Source organism: Schistocerca nitens, chromosome 5 (assembly GCF_023898315.1).
Source record: "Schistocerca nitens isolate TAMUIC-IGC-003100 chromosome 5, iqSchNite1.1, whole genome shotgun sequence".
In the NCBI taxonomy this organism is placed as follows: domain Eukaryota; kingdom Metazoa; phylum Arthropoda; class Insecta; order Orthoptera; family Acrididae; genus Schistocerca; species Schistocerca nitens.
This window is the reverse complement of record NC_064618.1, coordinates 358,767,161-358,785,852: the sequence shown is the minus strand read 5'-3', so window position 1 is coordinate 358,785,852 and position 18,692 is coordinate 358,767,161. Positions and strand designations below refer to the sequence as shown.

Here is an 18,692-nt window from a genome sequence, read left to right as displayed (position 1 = left end):
AACACAAAGGCCTTGAAATGTATTCTCTTATCAATAATATTTACTGGCTTAAACTGGTTCATATTTATCAGAGACAAAGCAGTATGTCAAAACATAAAAAATCACATAATCCAAAGTGCTAACAAGGCATAACACACTATGGAGAAACTAACCTATAAGTAGGAATAGATACACAGCAGGAGGATAAAGAAAGAAACTATAGCCACATCTGAAAGGCCAGAGTTGATGTCAGTATTGTGGGTAAGGTATTTTGAGAGTAAATGAGCCTCATTTATAGGAAAATGACTTGTACTTCTAATAATTATGGCTATTAGTGAGTTGTAAAATTTTTTTATGATGTTCAGCAGCTGTAAAAGTGTCTGAAAACTGGAGTGCCTGAGTGTTGATAAACTATGCAGTAGTCTTATCATAAGACAAGAAAGCACACTGTCCGCAGCTCGTGGTCGTGCGGTAGCGTTCTCGCTTCCCGGCGGGGTCAGGGATTTTCTCTGCCTCGTGATGACTGGGTGTTGTGTGATGTCCTTAGGTTATTTCGGTTTAAGTAGTTTTAAGTTCTAGGGGGCTGATGCCCATAGATGTTAAGTCCCACAGTGCTCAGAGCCATTTTTGAAGAAAGCACACCAAAAACCTTTAAAAATTATGGAAGAACACAATATATATTAAAAAAAAATAGCAGTTCACTTTAAGTCTAGCTTTAAGAATATATTGCATATTAATACCTCTATCCCAATCCGTCTCTTGAAATTTTTGCTTTTGCATTCTGGGCATTCTCCAGAAAAAATGTCTTCACTTACAACATAGTTGCAACTTTCACAAATATATAATCTGTCTTCCCCTGCTTCAGAAATGAAGTGGTACTCATGGGAAAGAGTCCCACCCATTATACCTGATGCCGCCTGAACTGGGAAAAAAAGGGATTGATACATGTAAACAGTACTCTAGATTATGGAACAAGTTTATATTCTACTACTACAACTAAAAAAATAATAAAAAGAAAATAAAAGACATTAAAAATACAAAAAATCCTTTTGTTCAGTGTACTTGGAGTGCATTTGATGGTTGCAAAGGTGGGCATACTGCTTCAGCCCACAGCATTAAATGGGAACAGATGCTCAGCTCTTTGTGCACAAAAAGATTTTGTTCCCCTTGTCATGAGCCAGGTGAGGGCATAGTTTGACTGTGTGTCCCTTCACTTCCTGCAGTACATATGGTAAATCTGGTGTTGCCAGTTCTGAGTGTGCTGCAAAAAATTATGCTCATGGGTACAGAGTTTCTCTGTACACCATCCCTGCTATAAAGCCCCTATATTTGGTTAGCATGCAGCCCGTAGACTAGCAAGACTAATGGCTATGTGAAGAACCAACTTTCCATACGGCAGAGCAATGACAATTTTAAAGTTCTGTGTCAGTGGTTGATAATGTTGTTACTAGCTAGGTGGTAGCTAGTTATTTGACAGTGCCAAAACTAGTGTAGATTGGCCAGTTCCGAGTACAGCGTAGACTCAAACTGCTGCCTCTGGTCTGCGGTCAGTTGCAATAGGCAGCCAAATCTTGCTATCCATGTCGCCGGAAAAACTCCTGCTACTATCTCTGCTGAGATACCTGTAATTGGTACTGCCTTAGTCCATCACGTATGTCTGTTGTGGCAGTAAGCCAGTAACAATAGCTTTCTGAGTGTGTCAGTTGCCCCCTGATACCCAAATGCACATATGAAATTCATTCTGTTGGTTCTGGAAATTCTCAAACTGGTTTGTGGATGTGCCTCATTATCTTGTATCTCTGGCATGCCATACATGCCTTCATGTGACAATCTTCTCACAGGTTCGGCCACACAAATCTACTGGCTAGAAGCTTTATGCTATTGTTGGTGCTTGGACAGGCAAGTTATGAATAAAAGATCACTCTCTATGTATGAAAGATATAGGTATATTTTGTGACACATCATGCCAGATATTAAATCTTAACCCCTTCAAGTAGTCATTTTTAAAATACAGAAATGCACAACTGCTCTTTAGATACTTTGTTAGTTGGGGATCTGTAGCTTGTGTGGCAGCCAAGTGCTTGTAATCTACTGTAAAGGAGATGGCTATGACTCTTGAGGAAAAATCAACTATGACATTTTCAGCCCCCTTAATGTTTCGTATATCTATAGTGAACTGGCCAATAAATTCTAACTAGTGTGACATTCTGGGGGAGCAGTTCTCCTTGGACTTATTGACAGCAAAGGTAAATTGTGACAGCATTAGCCTCCACATATGGGCAGAAATGTTTTACTGGCTCATAAATTGTCAGCAGCTCTCTACCATACATGCTCCACTTGACTTGCGATTCTGTGGGCTCGTGCAAAAAAAAATCTAAAGGCTGCCAGTGATTGTCTACATACTGGTGGAGGGTCACAAGCACCGCTTGTTGGTTGGCATTGACTATTACTGCTAATGGCGTCTGAAGTGCAGGATGTGCTAATAGAACCATGTTTTGCAAACTGACCTTTACTTTATCAAAAGCCCTCTGCATATTTGGGGTTCACTGCAATGGCTGTCGGCTTGTTGTGCTCTTACCTGCTATTGCTTCAGTCAAAGGTGCTTGTATCTCAGCTGTCCTTGGTAGGCACTAATGATAGCAGTTTATGACCTCTAGAAAACTCCTGAGCTGGGGAAAATCTGCTGGGTGAGATATTTCTCTGATGATGTCTATTTTGCCCTTCAATCCGCTGATTCTGGCTGCCAGTACTACATAGCCCTGAAACATTACTTGCTACTGTTGAAAAATACACTTCACCTCATTTACTATTATGCCATGTTTATTTATGCAGTAGAATATTGCCTTGAGATGTTCTTTGTGCAGTGCCACTGACTCTGAAAATAACATAATGTCATCAAGGTATGCACAATATTCCAATCTCCACAGTACATTGTCAATGAAATGCTGCCACGACTGCAGCATTTTTCATCCTGAATGGCATTTGCAAAAATTCAAACAACCCAATGGTGTTACTGACAAAATCTTTGATATGTCATCTTCCACTATGGGTATCTCATTGTACACCTTTTTGTAGTCAATCACACTGAAACTAGTTGTTCCTGCCAAGTGGTGATGTCCAAAGGCTACTAGACCTTCGTATCATGCCCAATCAAATTCTGTTTTTGCCACCACAGAATGGCCTGGCACTAATCTTCTCAGCTGCTGTGAGACTGACTGCCCCAGCATTGTCCTAATATAATGCATTGCATTGTGTGACATCCCTTGTATGTTTGCCATAGTACAGCCATTCTCCTTCTGCACCACCAAATTGTGTGGGTAGTCTGTGGTATTTATCGTGTTTCAGACTAGGAAACCTGTGACAACTTCTCCATCCTTCCTGATCTGAGCAGTTTGGGACTGATCTTTGTCCTCTTTTGACAGAGAAAGTCTGCTCCCAATATGGTCTTGCTGTCTCTGCTACAATGAATTGCCACATACAACTCTTACAAAACCCTAGGTCTACCTCCACTTCATGGTTTCCATATGTCACTACTGGCAAACTATTCATTGCTGTGAGCTGTATCAGCAAGGCTGCAGCCACATCTTTATATTCACTGATTGGCAATGTGCTGACATTCAGCCCATTCAGCCCAGAGTTGATGAGGTAGTAATGATTTGACTTCACACGTATCGTGTATAACTGCTGCGACAGTGTTGGTAAGCTCATTAGATCACTCACCCAATTGGCTCCCTTGCCATAGACAGCTCCCTCTACAAGGCACTTTTGCTGGTTCTGGCAGTCCACAGACACCATTTGGATATGTATGTGGTGACATACATTTTGTAGCTCTCTCGCCAAAATGCCAGTGATGCCAACATATGCGCCCATTTTATTTTGGTCCACTGCTGTCTCCCATGCTGTGCCTGGGCATGGTTCTCTTGTTTCCTAAAAGTCTTGTCACCTGCTTTTGCAACATGTCAGTCTGTTCTTTAAGGCAATGTATCTGCTTACTGATGGCTGACTGGTGCCCTTTTTTGTAGTTGCAGTCTCTTGCATAATTAATTCCTCAGTAACCACTATTACACTTATTGTGCGTATATCATTTCATAAACTTTGTCAGCTACTGTGATCACTGTGTAGACATCATCTTTTTCACACATTAGCACTGCTGACTTTACAACCTCAATTACTTGTGCCATCCATATGTGCTGCAGTGTCACATCTGGAAATTCTGTCTCTTCTAAGGTGCCTTGTAAGTATCGCCAACATTCAGAGGGTGTTCTGTCTCCTATTTGCTCATTCTTCAGCAGCTGCTGTATTCATTGGTCTACTGGTTTGCATACTCTGCTGATTAACAGCTTCTTTAGGCTCATATATTGCTGATCTCCCCCCCCATGAACCATGGACCTTGCCGTTGGTTGGGAGGTTTGCATGCCTCAGCGATACAGATAGCCGTACCGTAGGTGCAACCACAACGGAGGGGTACCTGTTGAGAGGCCAGAAAAAAGTGTGGTTCCTGAAGAGGGGCGGCAGCCTTTTCAGTAGTTGCAGGGGCAACAGTCTGGATGATTGATTGATCTGGCCTTGTAACACTAACCAAAACGGCCTTGCTGTGCTGGTACTGTGAACGGCTGAAAGCAAGGGGAAACTACAGCCGTAATTTTTCCCGAGGGCATGCAGCTGTACTATATGGTTAAATGATGATGGCGTCCTCTTGGGTAAAATATTCCGGAGATAAATAGTACCCCATTCAGATTTCCGGGCGGGGATTACTCAAGAGGATGTTGTTATCAGGAGAAAGAAAACTGGCATTCTACAGATTGGAGCATGGAATGTCAGATCCCTTAATCGGGCAGGTAGGTCAGAAAATTTAAAAAGGGAAATGGATAGGTTAAAGTTAGATAGATACAGTGGGAATTAGTGAAGTTTGGTGGTAGGAGGAACAAGACTTTTGGTCAGGCGAATACAGGGTAATAAATACAAAATCAAATAGGGATAATGCAGGAGTAGGTTTAATAATGAATAAAAAAGTAGGAGTGGGGGTAAGCTACTACAAACAGCATAGTGAACGCATTATTGTTGCCAAGATAGACATGAAGCCCACGCCTACTATAGTAGTACAAGTTTATAAGCCAACTAGCTCTGCAGATGACGAAGAAATTGAAGAAATGTATGATGAAATAAAAGAAATTATCCAGATAGTGAAGGGAGATGAAAATTTAATAGTCATGGGTGACTGGAATTTGGCAGTAGGAAAAGGGAGAGAAGGAAACGTAGTAGGTGAATATGGATTGGGGGTAAGAAATGAAAGAGGAAGCTGCCTGGCAGAATTCTGCACAGAGCACAACTTAATCATAGCTAACACTTGGTTCAAGAATCATAAAAGAAGGTTGTATACATAGAAGAAGCCTGGAGATACTGGAAGGTGTCAGATAGATTATATAATGGTAAGACAGAGATTTAGAAACCAGGTTTTAAATTGTACACATTTCCAGGGGCAGATGTGGACTCTGACCACAATCTATTGGTTATGGACTGTAGATTAAAACTGAAGAAACTGCAAAAAAGTGGGAATTTAAAGAGATGGGACCTGGATAAACTGAAAGAACCAGAGGTTGTAGAGAGCTTCAGGGAGAGCATTAGGGAACAATTGACAGGAATGGGGGAAAGAAGTACAGTAGAAGAAGAATGGGTAGCTTTGAGGGATGAAATAGTGAAGGCAGCAGAGGATCACGTAGGTAGAAAGACGAGGGCTAGTAGAAATCCTTGGGTAACAGAAGAGATACAGAATTTAATTGATGAAAGGAGAAAATACAAAAATGCAGCAAGTGAAAGAGGCAAAAAGGAATGCAAACGTCTCAAAAATGAGATCGACAGGAAGCGCAAAATGGCTAGGCAGGGATGGCTAGAGGACAAATGTAAGGATGTAGAGGCTTATCTCACTAGGGGTAAGATAGATACTGCCTACAGGAAAATTAAAGACACCTTTGAAGAAAAGAGAACCACTTGTATGAATATCAAGAGCTCAGATGGAAATCCAGTTGTAAGCAAAGAAGGGAAAGCAGAAAGGTGGAAGGAGTATATAGAGGGTCTATACAAGGGCAATGTACTTGAGGGCAATATTATGGAAATGGAAGAGGATGTAGATGAAGATGAAATGGGAGATATAATACTGCGTGAAGAGTTTGACAGAGCACTGAAAGACCTGAGTCAAAACAAGGCCCCGGGAGAAGACAACATTCCATTAGAATTACTGACAGCCTTTGGAGAGCCAGTCCTGACAAAACTCTAGCATCTGGTGAGCAAGATGTATGAGACAGGTGAAATACTCTCAGACTTCAAGAAGAATGTAATAATTCCAATCCCAAAGAAAGCAGGTGCTGACAGATGTGAGAATTACCAAACTGTCAGTTTAATAAGTCATGGCTGAAAAATACTAACGTGAATTCTTTACAGACGAATGGAAAAACTGGTAGAAGCTGACCTCGGGGAAGATCAGTTTGGATTCTGTAGAAATATCGCAACACGTGAGGCAATACTGACCCTACGACTTATTTTAGAAGCTAGATTAAGGAAAGGCAAACCTATGTTTCTAGCATTTGCAGACTTAGAGAAAGCTTTTGACAATATTGACTGGAATACTCTCTTTCAAATTCTGAAGGGGACAGGGGTAAAATACAGGGACCGAAAGGGTATTTACAATTTATACAGAAAGCAGATGGCAGTTATAAGAGTCGAGGGACATGAAAGGGAAGCAGTGGTTGGGAAGGGAGTGAGACAGGGTTGTAGCCTCTCCATGATGTTATTCAATCTGTATATTGAGCAAGCAGTGAAGGAAACAAAAGAAAAATTCGTAGTAGGTATTAAAATCCACGGAGAAGAAATAAAAACTCTGAGGTTCGCCGATGACATTGTAATTCTGTCCGAGACAGAAAAGGACTTGGAAGAGCAGTTGAACGGAATGGGCAGTGTCTTGAAAGGAGGATATAAGATGAACATCAACAAAAGCAAAACGAGGATAATGGAATGTAGTCGAATTAAGTCGGGTGATGCTGAGGGAATTAGATTAGGAAATGAGACACTTAAAGTAGTAAAGGAGTTTTGCTATTTGGGGAGCAAAATAACTGATGATGGTCAAAGTAGAGAGGATATAAAATGTAGGGTGGCAATGTCAAGGAAAGCGTTTCTGAAGAAGAGAAATTTGATAACATCGAGTATAGATTTAAGTGCCAGGAAGTCGTTTCTGAAAGTATTTGTATGGAGTGTAGCCATGTACGGAAGTGAAACATAAATTTAAATAGTTTGGACAAGAAGAGACTAGAAGCTTTCGAAATGTGGTGCTACAGAAGAATGATGAAGATTAGATGGGTATATCACTTAACTAATGAGGAGGTATTGAATAGGATTGGGGAGAAGAGGAGTTTGTGGCACAACGTGACTGGAAGAAGGGATTGGTTGGTAGGACATGTTCTGAGGCATCAAGGGATCACCAATTTAGCATTGGAGGGCAACGTGGAGGCTAAAAATCATAGAGGGAGACCAAGAGATGAATACACTAAGCAGATTCAGAAGGATGTAGGTTGCAGTAGGCACTTGGAGATGAAGAAGCTTGCACAGGATAGAGTAGCATGGAAAGCTGCATCAAACCAGTCTCAGGACAGAAGACCACAACAACAACATTGCTGATCTCATGCTGGTTTTAGTATTATGTCTGCACATATAGCAGCCATTCTAGCATTTAATGCATTCACTGCCACTGTGAAATTCATCCACTCATAGGTCATCTCATCTTGTGTAAATGCTTTTTTGACATTGTGAACCAAAGTTCTGGTTTTTCTGCCAAGAACTGTGATGTCAGTAACTTCATCTATCATTTTCTGACCATTATAATTCTGTTGTTGGTTGCTGTATGTGGACTCACTACTGAAATTTTCCTGTTCCTCTATTGCCAACTGGATCTCTTCTACATACCTCTGTACATTGTCCCATACATCCGTAGATCTTTTAGCTGCCTTGTGGTCTGATCTGACTCGCCTCTTGTACCAATGATATCGTCTGACTTTGCATGCCTATCTGTGTATTTTCACATTTTTGGGGGACACGACTCTGTAGTACCCCTGCGTATTCGTTACAAAATTGGTTAGACCACAGGAAGTGAACATGCTATACAAAAAACTTTCTTTCTTTATTAATGCAATATCATGAACAGGAAAAAGAATCAATTACAAAGAGTGATAATCATTCAAGGATTAAACAAACTAACAAAGTATCACTTATTGCACTTCAAAGAAGACACAAAAGTTTACTGTGTGCAATTTATTCTGCCAGTGACAACTCTCACCAGTGAATAAATCAGTGATAACACCACAGTAAAAGGCAATGTACAACATAAGCAAATTACAAACACAATAAATGCAATTTGTAAAAGAATTTGTAAGTCACGATTCTTATTTATCATCAGCAAGTTAAAATAACAAGTGAAACACTGTCTGTGTTTTGTGCTGTAAACAGGAAGAAATATTCACTTTTTACTCTCTTCTTCTTTTTTCAGATAAAGTAGAATAGGGAATGCCTTGTCAGGCTGACCTCTCATTTGTTCATTTTGGTGGGAGAATTTTTAATTTGTATCTGTTGGGTAAAATACAATGTTATCTGACAGAAGTAGTGCCAATAAAATTTCTGTGGACTTCACTGTGGATACTTGATGAAACATCATTATATAGAAAAAATATACTTGTTTTACAGCAGTACTAATCAGTGATGTCAGTGCTGAAAGCAGCTGGCTTAAACAAGCATTATGTGAGCTCATTGCTAGTTAATTTTTTTCAGTTAATTGAATTATAAGTGGAAACAAAATATACAACTGTATGTCCTTTTAGTATACTGAGTGTTCATTCAGTAGTTTATTGAAGACAAATTTTGACCTTATAAGTCAATGAAAGATAATTTTTTTCCACTTTCTTTCATTCATTATAATCAATAATTTTAGAAAGCCTGCAACAGTGTCACTGATGATTTAAAAAATTTTTTTTTTTTTTCATGCATAGCACAATGCATTTCAAGAACTGATCCTTATTATCAAATGTAAAATACCAATGTAAATATCTGCAATTGGAAATGAGAATGAATTCTCAAAATGCGTGGAGCTAGGCCTGAAAAAATACAGAATGGCTGCAGTGTTTTATTATTTAAAACACAACTTTTTTACTTTAGTCAAATTTTTGTCAGGAAAACTTATTGCAGAGAAAGGTTATTTAGAATGGGAAAATTGCAGTGAACCATCACTAACTTTTCTAACATGACCGAATTTAAAATTTCTAACATGGCTGAATTTAATGTAAAAACAAACAATGGAAAATCCAGGATGGAATAATAACAATATTATGAAAAGGATAGTTGCTACTCACCATATAGCAAACAGGCACATCAAAAAGACTGTCAAACAAAGCTTTCGACCAACAGGCCTTCTACAGAATAGACACACACACACACACACACACACACACACACACACACACACAACCAGAGATTGCGAGCAGCGGTGCATGATGGGTGAAGAAAACTGGGTGGTGGGGTGTGGGACAGTAAAGAGCTGCTTATGGGAGCACACAAGGATGAGATGGGGAGAGGGTAGGGCAGCTAGGTGCAATCAAGAGAGAGAGGAAGGGCATGTGGGGGCGGGGAGGGGGGGCAGGTGGGTGGGTGGGGGGGGCGTAGCTAGGTGCATTCGAGAGGTTAGAAGTAGGGCAGGTGGGAAGCAGTGGGGGGCACCGGAAAAAAAAAAAGTAAAAAGGCTGTGGATGTGTTGGCGGAATAGAGGGCTGTGTAGTGCTGGAATGGAAACAGAGAAGGGGGTAGTTGGTGGATGTATTATAGAGAGAGTTCCCACCTGTGCAATTCAGATTACCTGGTGTTGGTGGGAAGGATCAACATGGCACAGGCCATGAAGCAGTCACTGAAATGAAGAACGTGGTGTGGCTACTTAAGCAGACAGACAGGTTGTTGGTTGTCATGCCCACACGGAATGCAGCATAGTGGCTGCAGATTATCTTGTAGATCACATCCCTTTGATGGGATAGGTGATGCTTGTGACAGGACTGGTGGGAGGATGTACGGGACAGATCTTGCATCTAGCTGTATTACAGAGATATGAGCCATAAAGCAAGGGGTTGGGGTGAGGGGTTGGGTAAGAATGGACAAGAATATTGTGTAGGTACAGTGGGTGCCAGAATAGCACTATGGGAGGGGTAGGAAGGATAGTGAGTAGGACATTCCTCATTTCCCTCATTTCAGGGCATGACAAAAGGTAGTCGAAACCCTGGTGGAGAATGTGATACAGTTGCTCCAGTCCTGGATGGTACTGAGTCATGAGGAGAATGCTCCTCTATGGCCGGATGGTGGGACTTAGGGAAGTGGTGGGTGACTGGAAAGATAAGGCTTGGGAGATCTGTTTTTCTACAAGGTTGGGAGGCTAATTACAGTCTGTGAGGCCTCAGTGAGACCCTTGGTGATTTAGAGAGGGATTCCTTGTCACGACAAATGTGATGGCCACAGGTGATCAGGCTGTATGGAATGGACTTCTTGGTATGGAATGGATGGCAACTGTCAAAGTGGAGGTATAAGTTTGATATAGACGGAAGTACTGACATAGTCATCTTTGAAGTGGGGGTCAACATCAAGGAAGATGGCTTGTTGAGTTGAGGAGGACCAGATGAAGTGCTTGGGGGAGATGGTGTCGAGGTTTTGGAGGAATGTGGATAGAGTGTCTTCGCCTTCAATCTAGATCATAAAGATATCATCAATGAATCTGAACCAGGTGAAGGGTTTGGAATTCTAGGTGGTTAGAAAGGATTTCTCTAAATGGCCCATGAATATGTTGGCATAGGAGTGTGCCATGCAGCTGCCCATAGCTGTACCCAGATTTGTTTTACCTTCAAAGGAGAAATAATTATGGATTAGAATTTAGTTGGTCATAGTGACTAGGGAGTAGGTTGTAGGTTTGGAATCCATCAGGATTTGTGAAAGGTGGTGTTCAACAATGGCAAGGTCCTGGGTATTTGGGATGTTAGTGTAAAGAGAGGTGGCATCAACAGTGATGAGCAGGACACCACGTGGTAAAGGAACAGGAACTGTGGGAGTCAGTCTAACCATCTAACCTCCATACTGCATCTATCTGCCCTACCTCTCTCCACCTCAGACCTGTATGCTCCTGTTCTTTCTGACAATTGTGCAATAATGCAATTTACCTTTCTTTTACACAAAATTCTGAAGTCTGGTCTCAGGTATTCAGGACATATATAATCATTGGTCACATTTGGGAACTTCAAATGTTATTATCTTTTTGCACACTTTAGTAAAACATGTTTTTATTTCATTCATCAAAATTGTAATGAAACCTAATTATTCAGCAAAGATGTAAGTAATTCTGTAATAAACTGCAAGACAAACTGACACTTTTATTTTTATGCAGTCTCTTATATGCTGGGTGGTGAGGACATATTCAATTATCAAAACTAAATCTGGTGTAGGAAGGTATGTTATTTTACTGCCAGTTTACAAAATGTACAGTACAAAAAATAGGCTTGGAAAATTTTGGTAGAATGTAAATAATTCCAGAGAAGGAGACGTGTGTGTGTGTGTGTGTGTGTGTGTGTGTGTGTACTTGTAGTCTGATTCAATAAGGGATTTATTCTAAAAGCTACCAAGTTTTATTTCTCTTTTGTGCTTGCCTGTCAGCAACTCGATGCTTCAGCTATTCAGTGAGCAGTCTTCCTTGCTCCTGAAATATTAATGCTAAAAGAAGTTCTTTACCTCCAGCAGATACTGTATGACAAATTGGAATTTGCGAAGAAACATAGTGAAGTGAAAATTATAAGTGGATCTGCACTCTCCACAAATAACAAACTGTGTTATCAAGCAAGGTTTAATATAAGTGTATTTGCAACGATTTGAAAAGAATTCATTCACAGAAATTCAACGGAATATTACAATTAAGTCTCAGTCAAATTCTGCTCAGATTAATACTGACGAAACTGTTCTTTACTGACAACCAGATACTGTCTCTGCATACTAATACTACATAGAGATCCAATAGAGTCCACAACAGACAGGTAATTTTTGTACTTACAAAATAAGTGGCATTATATGGAAATGTTTGCATTGTCAAACAATATACTTTGCAGTTAGATCTTCGAGTTTGATTCACTTTCATACAATCTTTATGTATCTATTAAGAGTGTCACATTTTGTGCCACGAGTGTGAAATAATATGACATATGAGTGGTCTATTAAAATATTGTAAAATCTGGATTTGCAATTGTGCTCTAGTGCCTGGACTCTCCCATACTCCGCCACATCTAAAAAGAAACTGGTTCTCACTGACACCATCCTATCCCATTATATGTTGGCGTATTTGAGTAAGAATGATATTTCTCTAATCAAGGCTGTCACTTCTCCAAAAATACTATTCTTCATGACTTCTTACCAGTTCTCAGATAAACGCAATTCTGTGATCTCATTTCTTATTAACTTTATTACCTTTGCACATGACATAATTATTTCATATGTAAGACGTAAGAGGAGTGCTTTCAAGACTCTTGGAACCATAAGTCTTTATGAGTCATTAACTGGGCTTCTGGTCATCCTATATTTTACAACAGTTAAACCATTTCCCTAGACAGATGGGTCGTCTACGAATGCTGTCTTCTTTGATTCTGATGTTTGTGTACTAGAGGCCAGTAAGTAGCTTTCACTGACACTGATCTGTTTAATGTCAGCAACACCTGTCCACTGTTTAATACTTAAGTCATTAGCTACAGTCCAATCATTTACTGAAATTACAGTTGGGTTTTCACTTTATCTGTACCACCAGTTATCATCATCTTATTAATCAACAAATTTCTCATTGTGGATGCATTCAAGTATGGTAACTTGTTTCACTGTGTCATTATTTTGAAAACATGGATTATTCCTCATCATGTAATCATTTATCTATCTGCCAGCACTGTTTTATCATCTAATTTGTGTAGCCTTTTTATTTTGTTTTTCAGTTCTTTAAAATAAAAATTCATTAAACCAGAATTTCATTAGGATATGTCGGAATACATATGATGTTGTAATGAATTTTGTAATTCAATGACTGAGTTCTGGTTTAACCATTAAAATGTGCTGTTAGACTTGTGTGATCAATACTTTGATGATAAAAATATTGTGTGAACTATAAATCATCATGCTGAATAATTCTTTGCCCATCTTTTATGCAGCCACAAGCTGACAATTTACCAGATGGTAAAGTTTTGGTTAACGATGTAACATCTTGAAAATATCTATAACCATTGGTACATACTGAAATTAGCTGTAGATATTACTTAAATATTTGAGCTTTGAATAAGAAAGACTAGTTAGATATAGAACAACAATGATAACTTACCTTTCATACATTCAACCCCTATTTCCTTAAAGATGTTGCTGTAAGCTGTAGTTACAGTGTCATATGTGACTTCTGCATTTTCAACTGAGGTATCAAACGAGTACAAGTCTTTCATAATAAACTCTCTTGCTCTCATTAAACCAAACCGTGGTTTCATTTCATCTCGGAACTTACTTCCTATCTGATACAATAAGAGTGGGAAATGGTGATGTGATAATTGTGGTACAGATGCTATCAGGTCAGTAACTGCTTCTTCATGTGTCTTGAAAAGAAACAGAAAGGGGTATCAATCAAAAACAAAATCACAATAATAACAAAATGATTTATTAAATGTTTGGAACCCACATATAAAAGTTAGTTTATTGACATAGTGAGAACATTTCTTTTCAGTGTCTTGCTGGTAGATATATCACAATTTTTTTTGGCCGAAGAAGCTTTTCAATTTAATTGCTACAGCTGATTGCAAACAACACCCCTAGCTCAAGAACAAAGATGTAATTTACGAATTTCATTTAGTTCATGGCAGTATCATAATCTTTTCTTTGGAACTGAGAATTTATTAACATGGTAGTGGGTTAGGTGGGATGTGATGTGACGGAAAAGATTGAGATGTGATCAGGTGGAGAATGGTGGGTTGGGGTGCAGCATGATAGGACAGGGTGGGGTGTGGTGCACTGTTGTGCAGAGGGGTGTGATGTGATGAATTCAGGTGGGCTGGGGTGGATTAGGGTGGGACAGGGTGGAGTAATTTGGAATAGAGTGTAGAAGGGTGCATGGTGTTCGATTAGGTTTGATGGTAGTGGCGTAGGGTGGGTAGCGGCGGAGTAGGGTGGATGGTGTTGGAGTAGGATGGGTGGCGGCAGAGTAGGGTGGGTGGAGGTGGCTTAGAGTAGGTAGTGATGGTGTAGAGTGAGTGACGGTGGAGTTGGGTGGGTTGCAGTGGATAGGGTAGGTCGCGGGTGAGCAGCAGTGGAGTGGGGTGGGTGGCAGTGGAGTAGGATGGGTGGCAGGCAGTATGTTGGGTGGCAGTGGTGTAGAGTGGGGGTGATGAAGTAGGGCGAGTGACAGTGGAGTAGGCTGGCTGGCAGTGGAGTAGGTTGGGTGGTGGTTGGGTAGGGTAGGTGGCGGTGGAGTAAGATACGTGGGAGTGGTGGGTGGCAGTGGAGTAGTGTGGGTGGTGGTGACAAGGGAGTCAAATTGATAAAAAAAGTCACAGGATTTTGTGTAAGATCTGGAACAATTTCACCCAAACATGTATGCTGTGAAAGTAGAAAACACTGTAGCACCCCACAGCTTAGGAATTGTGGTGGTGGAGGTAATGGTGGAATGTTTGGAGAAATTTAAACATAAGTAGGTACACTTGTGATTGCTGCCTGGAACAAAATACCGAGGGGCTGAGACAACTATAGTATTTCAGTGGAATGGTGTTGGAGAGGGAATAAAAATAAGAGAACGAGGACTAACATTGAGTCCAATATGTAGGTTGTGTGTCTCCTAAACTGATTGTCATGGCAAGAGTAATCTAGGGATAGCATTTTTGACCCTTAATCAAAATGTCATCGCCCTGGGTTCAACCAACGGCACTGTTTAGATTCTGAATAAAAGTCATCATTATTGCTGGTCAAAGATTCTATTATAAGCAATCGCCCTCTATATGCCAACAGCTTTGTCAAACAGAGAAGATAAAAGTTGTAATGGAACAGATTGAGGCTGAAGTATTGTAGAACACAATAAATTGGTTTGGAATACCAACTGATTCAGCCAATTCCATTACGTACATTGGATATACTTTTGCACTTCAACTCACAATCTATGACCATTCTTTATAAAATAATGAGTGCAACGCTACATAGTGTATATTTGTCATTCTCAGTACAAACTGGAACAAAGTAATTTATATAAAATATTATGAATTGTCATAAGAAACCACTACAATAGGAAGTGAAATCATAATATAATTATGTTTAAAGAACAGTTTATAAAATTAATTATTCAAGCACTGACAATGCAAATTTTGATTTGAAAGAGTGCAAATTTATTATGTTTCACTAGAGAAATTGTAATTATGCTTTGTCATGCACATGACGGTGTGTCTAGATAATTACTGTTTGTAATTGTGCTTTCTACAAGGATCCTGGGTAATACAAGAAGAGACAGGATAAGGAATGAAACAATATGAAACACAGAAACAACCTTTACGTTAATTCCCTAAATGAAACTAGGGGAAAAATGGACTTAAATGGTTTGGCCATGTTAAATGAATGGGCCCAGAAATACTTTCAAGAAAAGCTCTAGAACAGACAGAATCTATATCTACATCTATACTCTGCAGACTACTGTGAAGAGCATGCCGGAGGGTATATCCCATTGTACCAGTTATTAGGGTTTCTTCCTGTTCCATTCATGTATGGAGCATGGGAAGAATGATGGTTTGAATACCTTTGTGCATGCAGTAATTATTCTAATCTTATCCTCACGATCCCTATGTGAGCGATATGTAGGGAGTAATCATTTAAAGCCAGTTCTTGAAACTTTATTAATAGACTTTCTTGGGATAGTTTACATCTGTCTTCAAGGGCCTGTCATTTCAGTTCCTTTAGTATCTCTGTGACACTCTCCCATGGATTAAACAAACCTGTGACAATTTGTGCTTCCCTTCTCTGTATACGTTCAATATCCCCTGTTAGTCCTATCTGGTATAGGTACCACACACTTGAGTAATATTCTAGGATGGGACACACGACTAATTTGTAAGCAATCTCTACTGTAGACCGAATGCACTTCCCCAGTATTCTACCAATACACCGAAATCTACCACTTGCTTTACCCATGACTGAACCTATGTGATCATTCCGTTTCATATCTCAGGTACTTGTATGAGTTGGCCGATTTGAACAGTGACTCATTGATGTTATAGTCATAGGATACTACGTTTTTTCATTTTGTGGAGTGCACAGTTTTACATTTTTGAACATTTAGAGCAAGTTGCCAGTCTCTGCACCATGTTGAAATCTTATCAAGATTTGACTGAATATTTATGCAGATAGTACTTCATTATAGATAAGTACATCATCTGCAAGGAGCTTGATTTTATTATTAATATTGTCTGCAACGTCATTAACATACAACATGAACAGCAAGTATCCCAACTCACTTCCCTGTGGCACACTTGAAGTTGCTTCTACATTTGGTGATAACTCTCAATCCAAGATAATATACTGTGTCCTCCTTATCAAAAAGTCCTAAATCCAGTCACAAATTTCATTTGATACCCAATAGGATCATACTTTTGACAATACGTGTAGGTGCAGTACTGAGTCAAATGCTTTTCAGAAATCAAGAAACACTGCATCTACCTGGTTGCCTTGATCTAAAGCTTTCAGTATGTCATATGAGAAAAGTTTGAGTTCAGTTTCTTGTTATTGATGTTTTAGAAAACCACACTGGTTTGCACTGAGGAGGTCATTCTGTTCAAGATACCTCATTATGTTTGAGCTGGGAATATGTCCAAAGATTCTACAACAAATCGATGTCAAGGATATTGGACGATAGTTTTGTGGATCAGTTCTACTACCATTCTTGTAGATACTTGTGACCTGTACCTTTTTTCAAGAACTGGGATGGGTTTTTGTAGTGAGAAGAAGGGCTAATTCAGCTCCGAATTCAGTGTAGGGCCTGGAGCTTCGTTCAGTTCTAACAATTTCAGCTGTTTCTCAACACCACTGACAATAATACTTATTTCACTGAAGGTATCATGCATTGGTCTCTTAACAGCCGAATGTTTTTCATTCAGCATCTCTCTATCTATAGATGTATGTTTTGTTTTACACCTATTATGCAGTAATATCTGTTTCTTTAGAAGTTTCTTTACAGTGACTGTATACAATGGAGGTTACCTCCTATGATGAATTGTTCTACTGGGTACATATCTATCAAGTGCATGGTCAACTATTCTTTTAAACCTGAGCCAGAGTTCCTCTACATATTCCTAACCTGTGCTGAAAGTTCCAAGTTCCTCATTGAGATATAACATTACTGATTTTTTATCTAGTTTACTGAACATATATAGCTTTTTATTGTTTTGGTTGTCCTTTGTACTTTGGTAATCATTGTTGCTGCAATCACATCATGGTCATTGATACCAGTTTTGAAGTGGATGTCCTCAAACAGGTCAGGTCTATTTGTTGCCATTAGATCCAATATATCTCCATTATGAGTAGGGTCCCTAACTATCTGTTCTAGGTAGTTTTCAGAGAAGGCATTTAGTAATGTTTCACAAGATGTCTTGTTACAGCCACAACTAACAAAACTGTAATTTTCATAGATAATTGTTGGATGATTAAAGTCTCCACCGATGACTACAGTATGATTGGGGAACTTACATACAAGTGAACAGAGGTTTTCTCTAAAGTTTTCAGTTACATCAGGAGATGAGTCTGGTGGGTGGTAGAAGGATCCAATTATAATTTTATGCCACCCCTGATGCTGAGTCTTGCCCAAACTATCTCACATACAGCTTCAATTTCCATCTTGGTGCATTTGAGTTTTTTGTCTACTGCAACAAGTACACCACTTCCATTTCCCATTTGCCTATACACTTAAATTTCCCCAAAAATCTCACTGCTGTCAATTTTAGGTTTGAACCAGCTTTCTGCACCTAGTGTTATGTGAGCTTCACTGCTTTTCATGAGCACTTCAAACTCTGGCATTTTGTTGTGAATGTTTTGGCAGTTTATCATTAGGATTTTAACACTCCCACCTGTGGAAGGAATTTTTTTGATCTTACACTGATTCTTCTACAGCCATCATTATCTGGTTTGGATGGAGGGTCGCCTAATCTAAAAAATCCTTGTCTGCACCCCACACACAGTCAGCTACCTGAGTAGCAGCCTCTGATGTGCAGTGCACACCTACCCTATTTAGGGGGACCCTATAGTTTTCAACACTACGGTGCAAGTCCAGGAAGCTGCAGCCTAGCTTGTCACAGAACTTTCAAAGCCTCTGGTTCAGTCCTTCCATTTGACTCTCCGGTTCAGTCCTTCCATTTGACTCAGAACCAATGGGCTATGATCAGTTTTGGCAACAATCCTGCAAATTGTGAGCTTTGTTGAAACTCCACGCACAAGGATGGTCTTCTCAACCTTCTCTGCCAGTCACTGGAATGATCCAAGAATGACTTTGGAGCCCAGACAACAAGCATCATTTGTTCCAATGTGCACCACAATCTGCAGTTGGTTGCAACCTGTTTCCTCAATGGCTGCCGAAATAGCCTCTTCGACATGTTGAATGAGGCCCCCAGGCA

The 18,692-nt window shown here is 39.7% G+C and overlaps 1 protein-coding gene across 2 annotated transcripts in view; it reads right to left on the bottom strand.

The window, feature by feature from the left end:
• Window positions 1-18,692, bottom strand: part of LOC126260890 (probable proline--tRNA ligase, mitochondrial) — a 126,774-nt gene that overhangs the window by 44,215 nt on the left and 63,867 nt on the right. For both annotated transcript variants that reach the window (XM_049958335.1, XM_049958336.1), the window contains 2 exons: window positions 13,391-13,652; window positions 720-901 (listed from right to left, as the gene is read on the bottom strand). In XM_049958335.1, coding sequence (XP_049814292.1) covers window positions 720-901; window positions 13,391-13,652 — 444 coding nt within the window. The remainder of the gene's footprint in view (window positions 1-719; window positions 902-13,390; window positions 13,653-18,692) is intronic.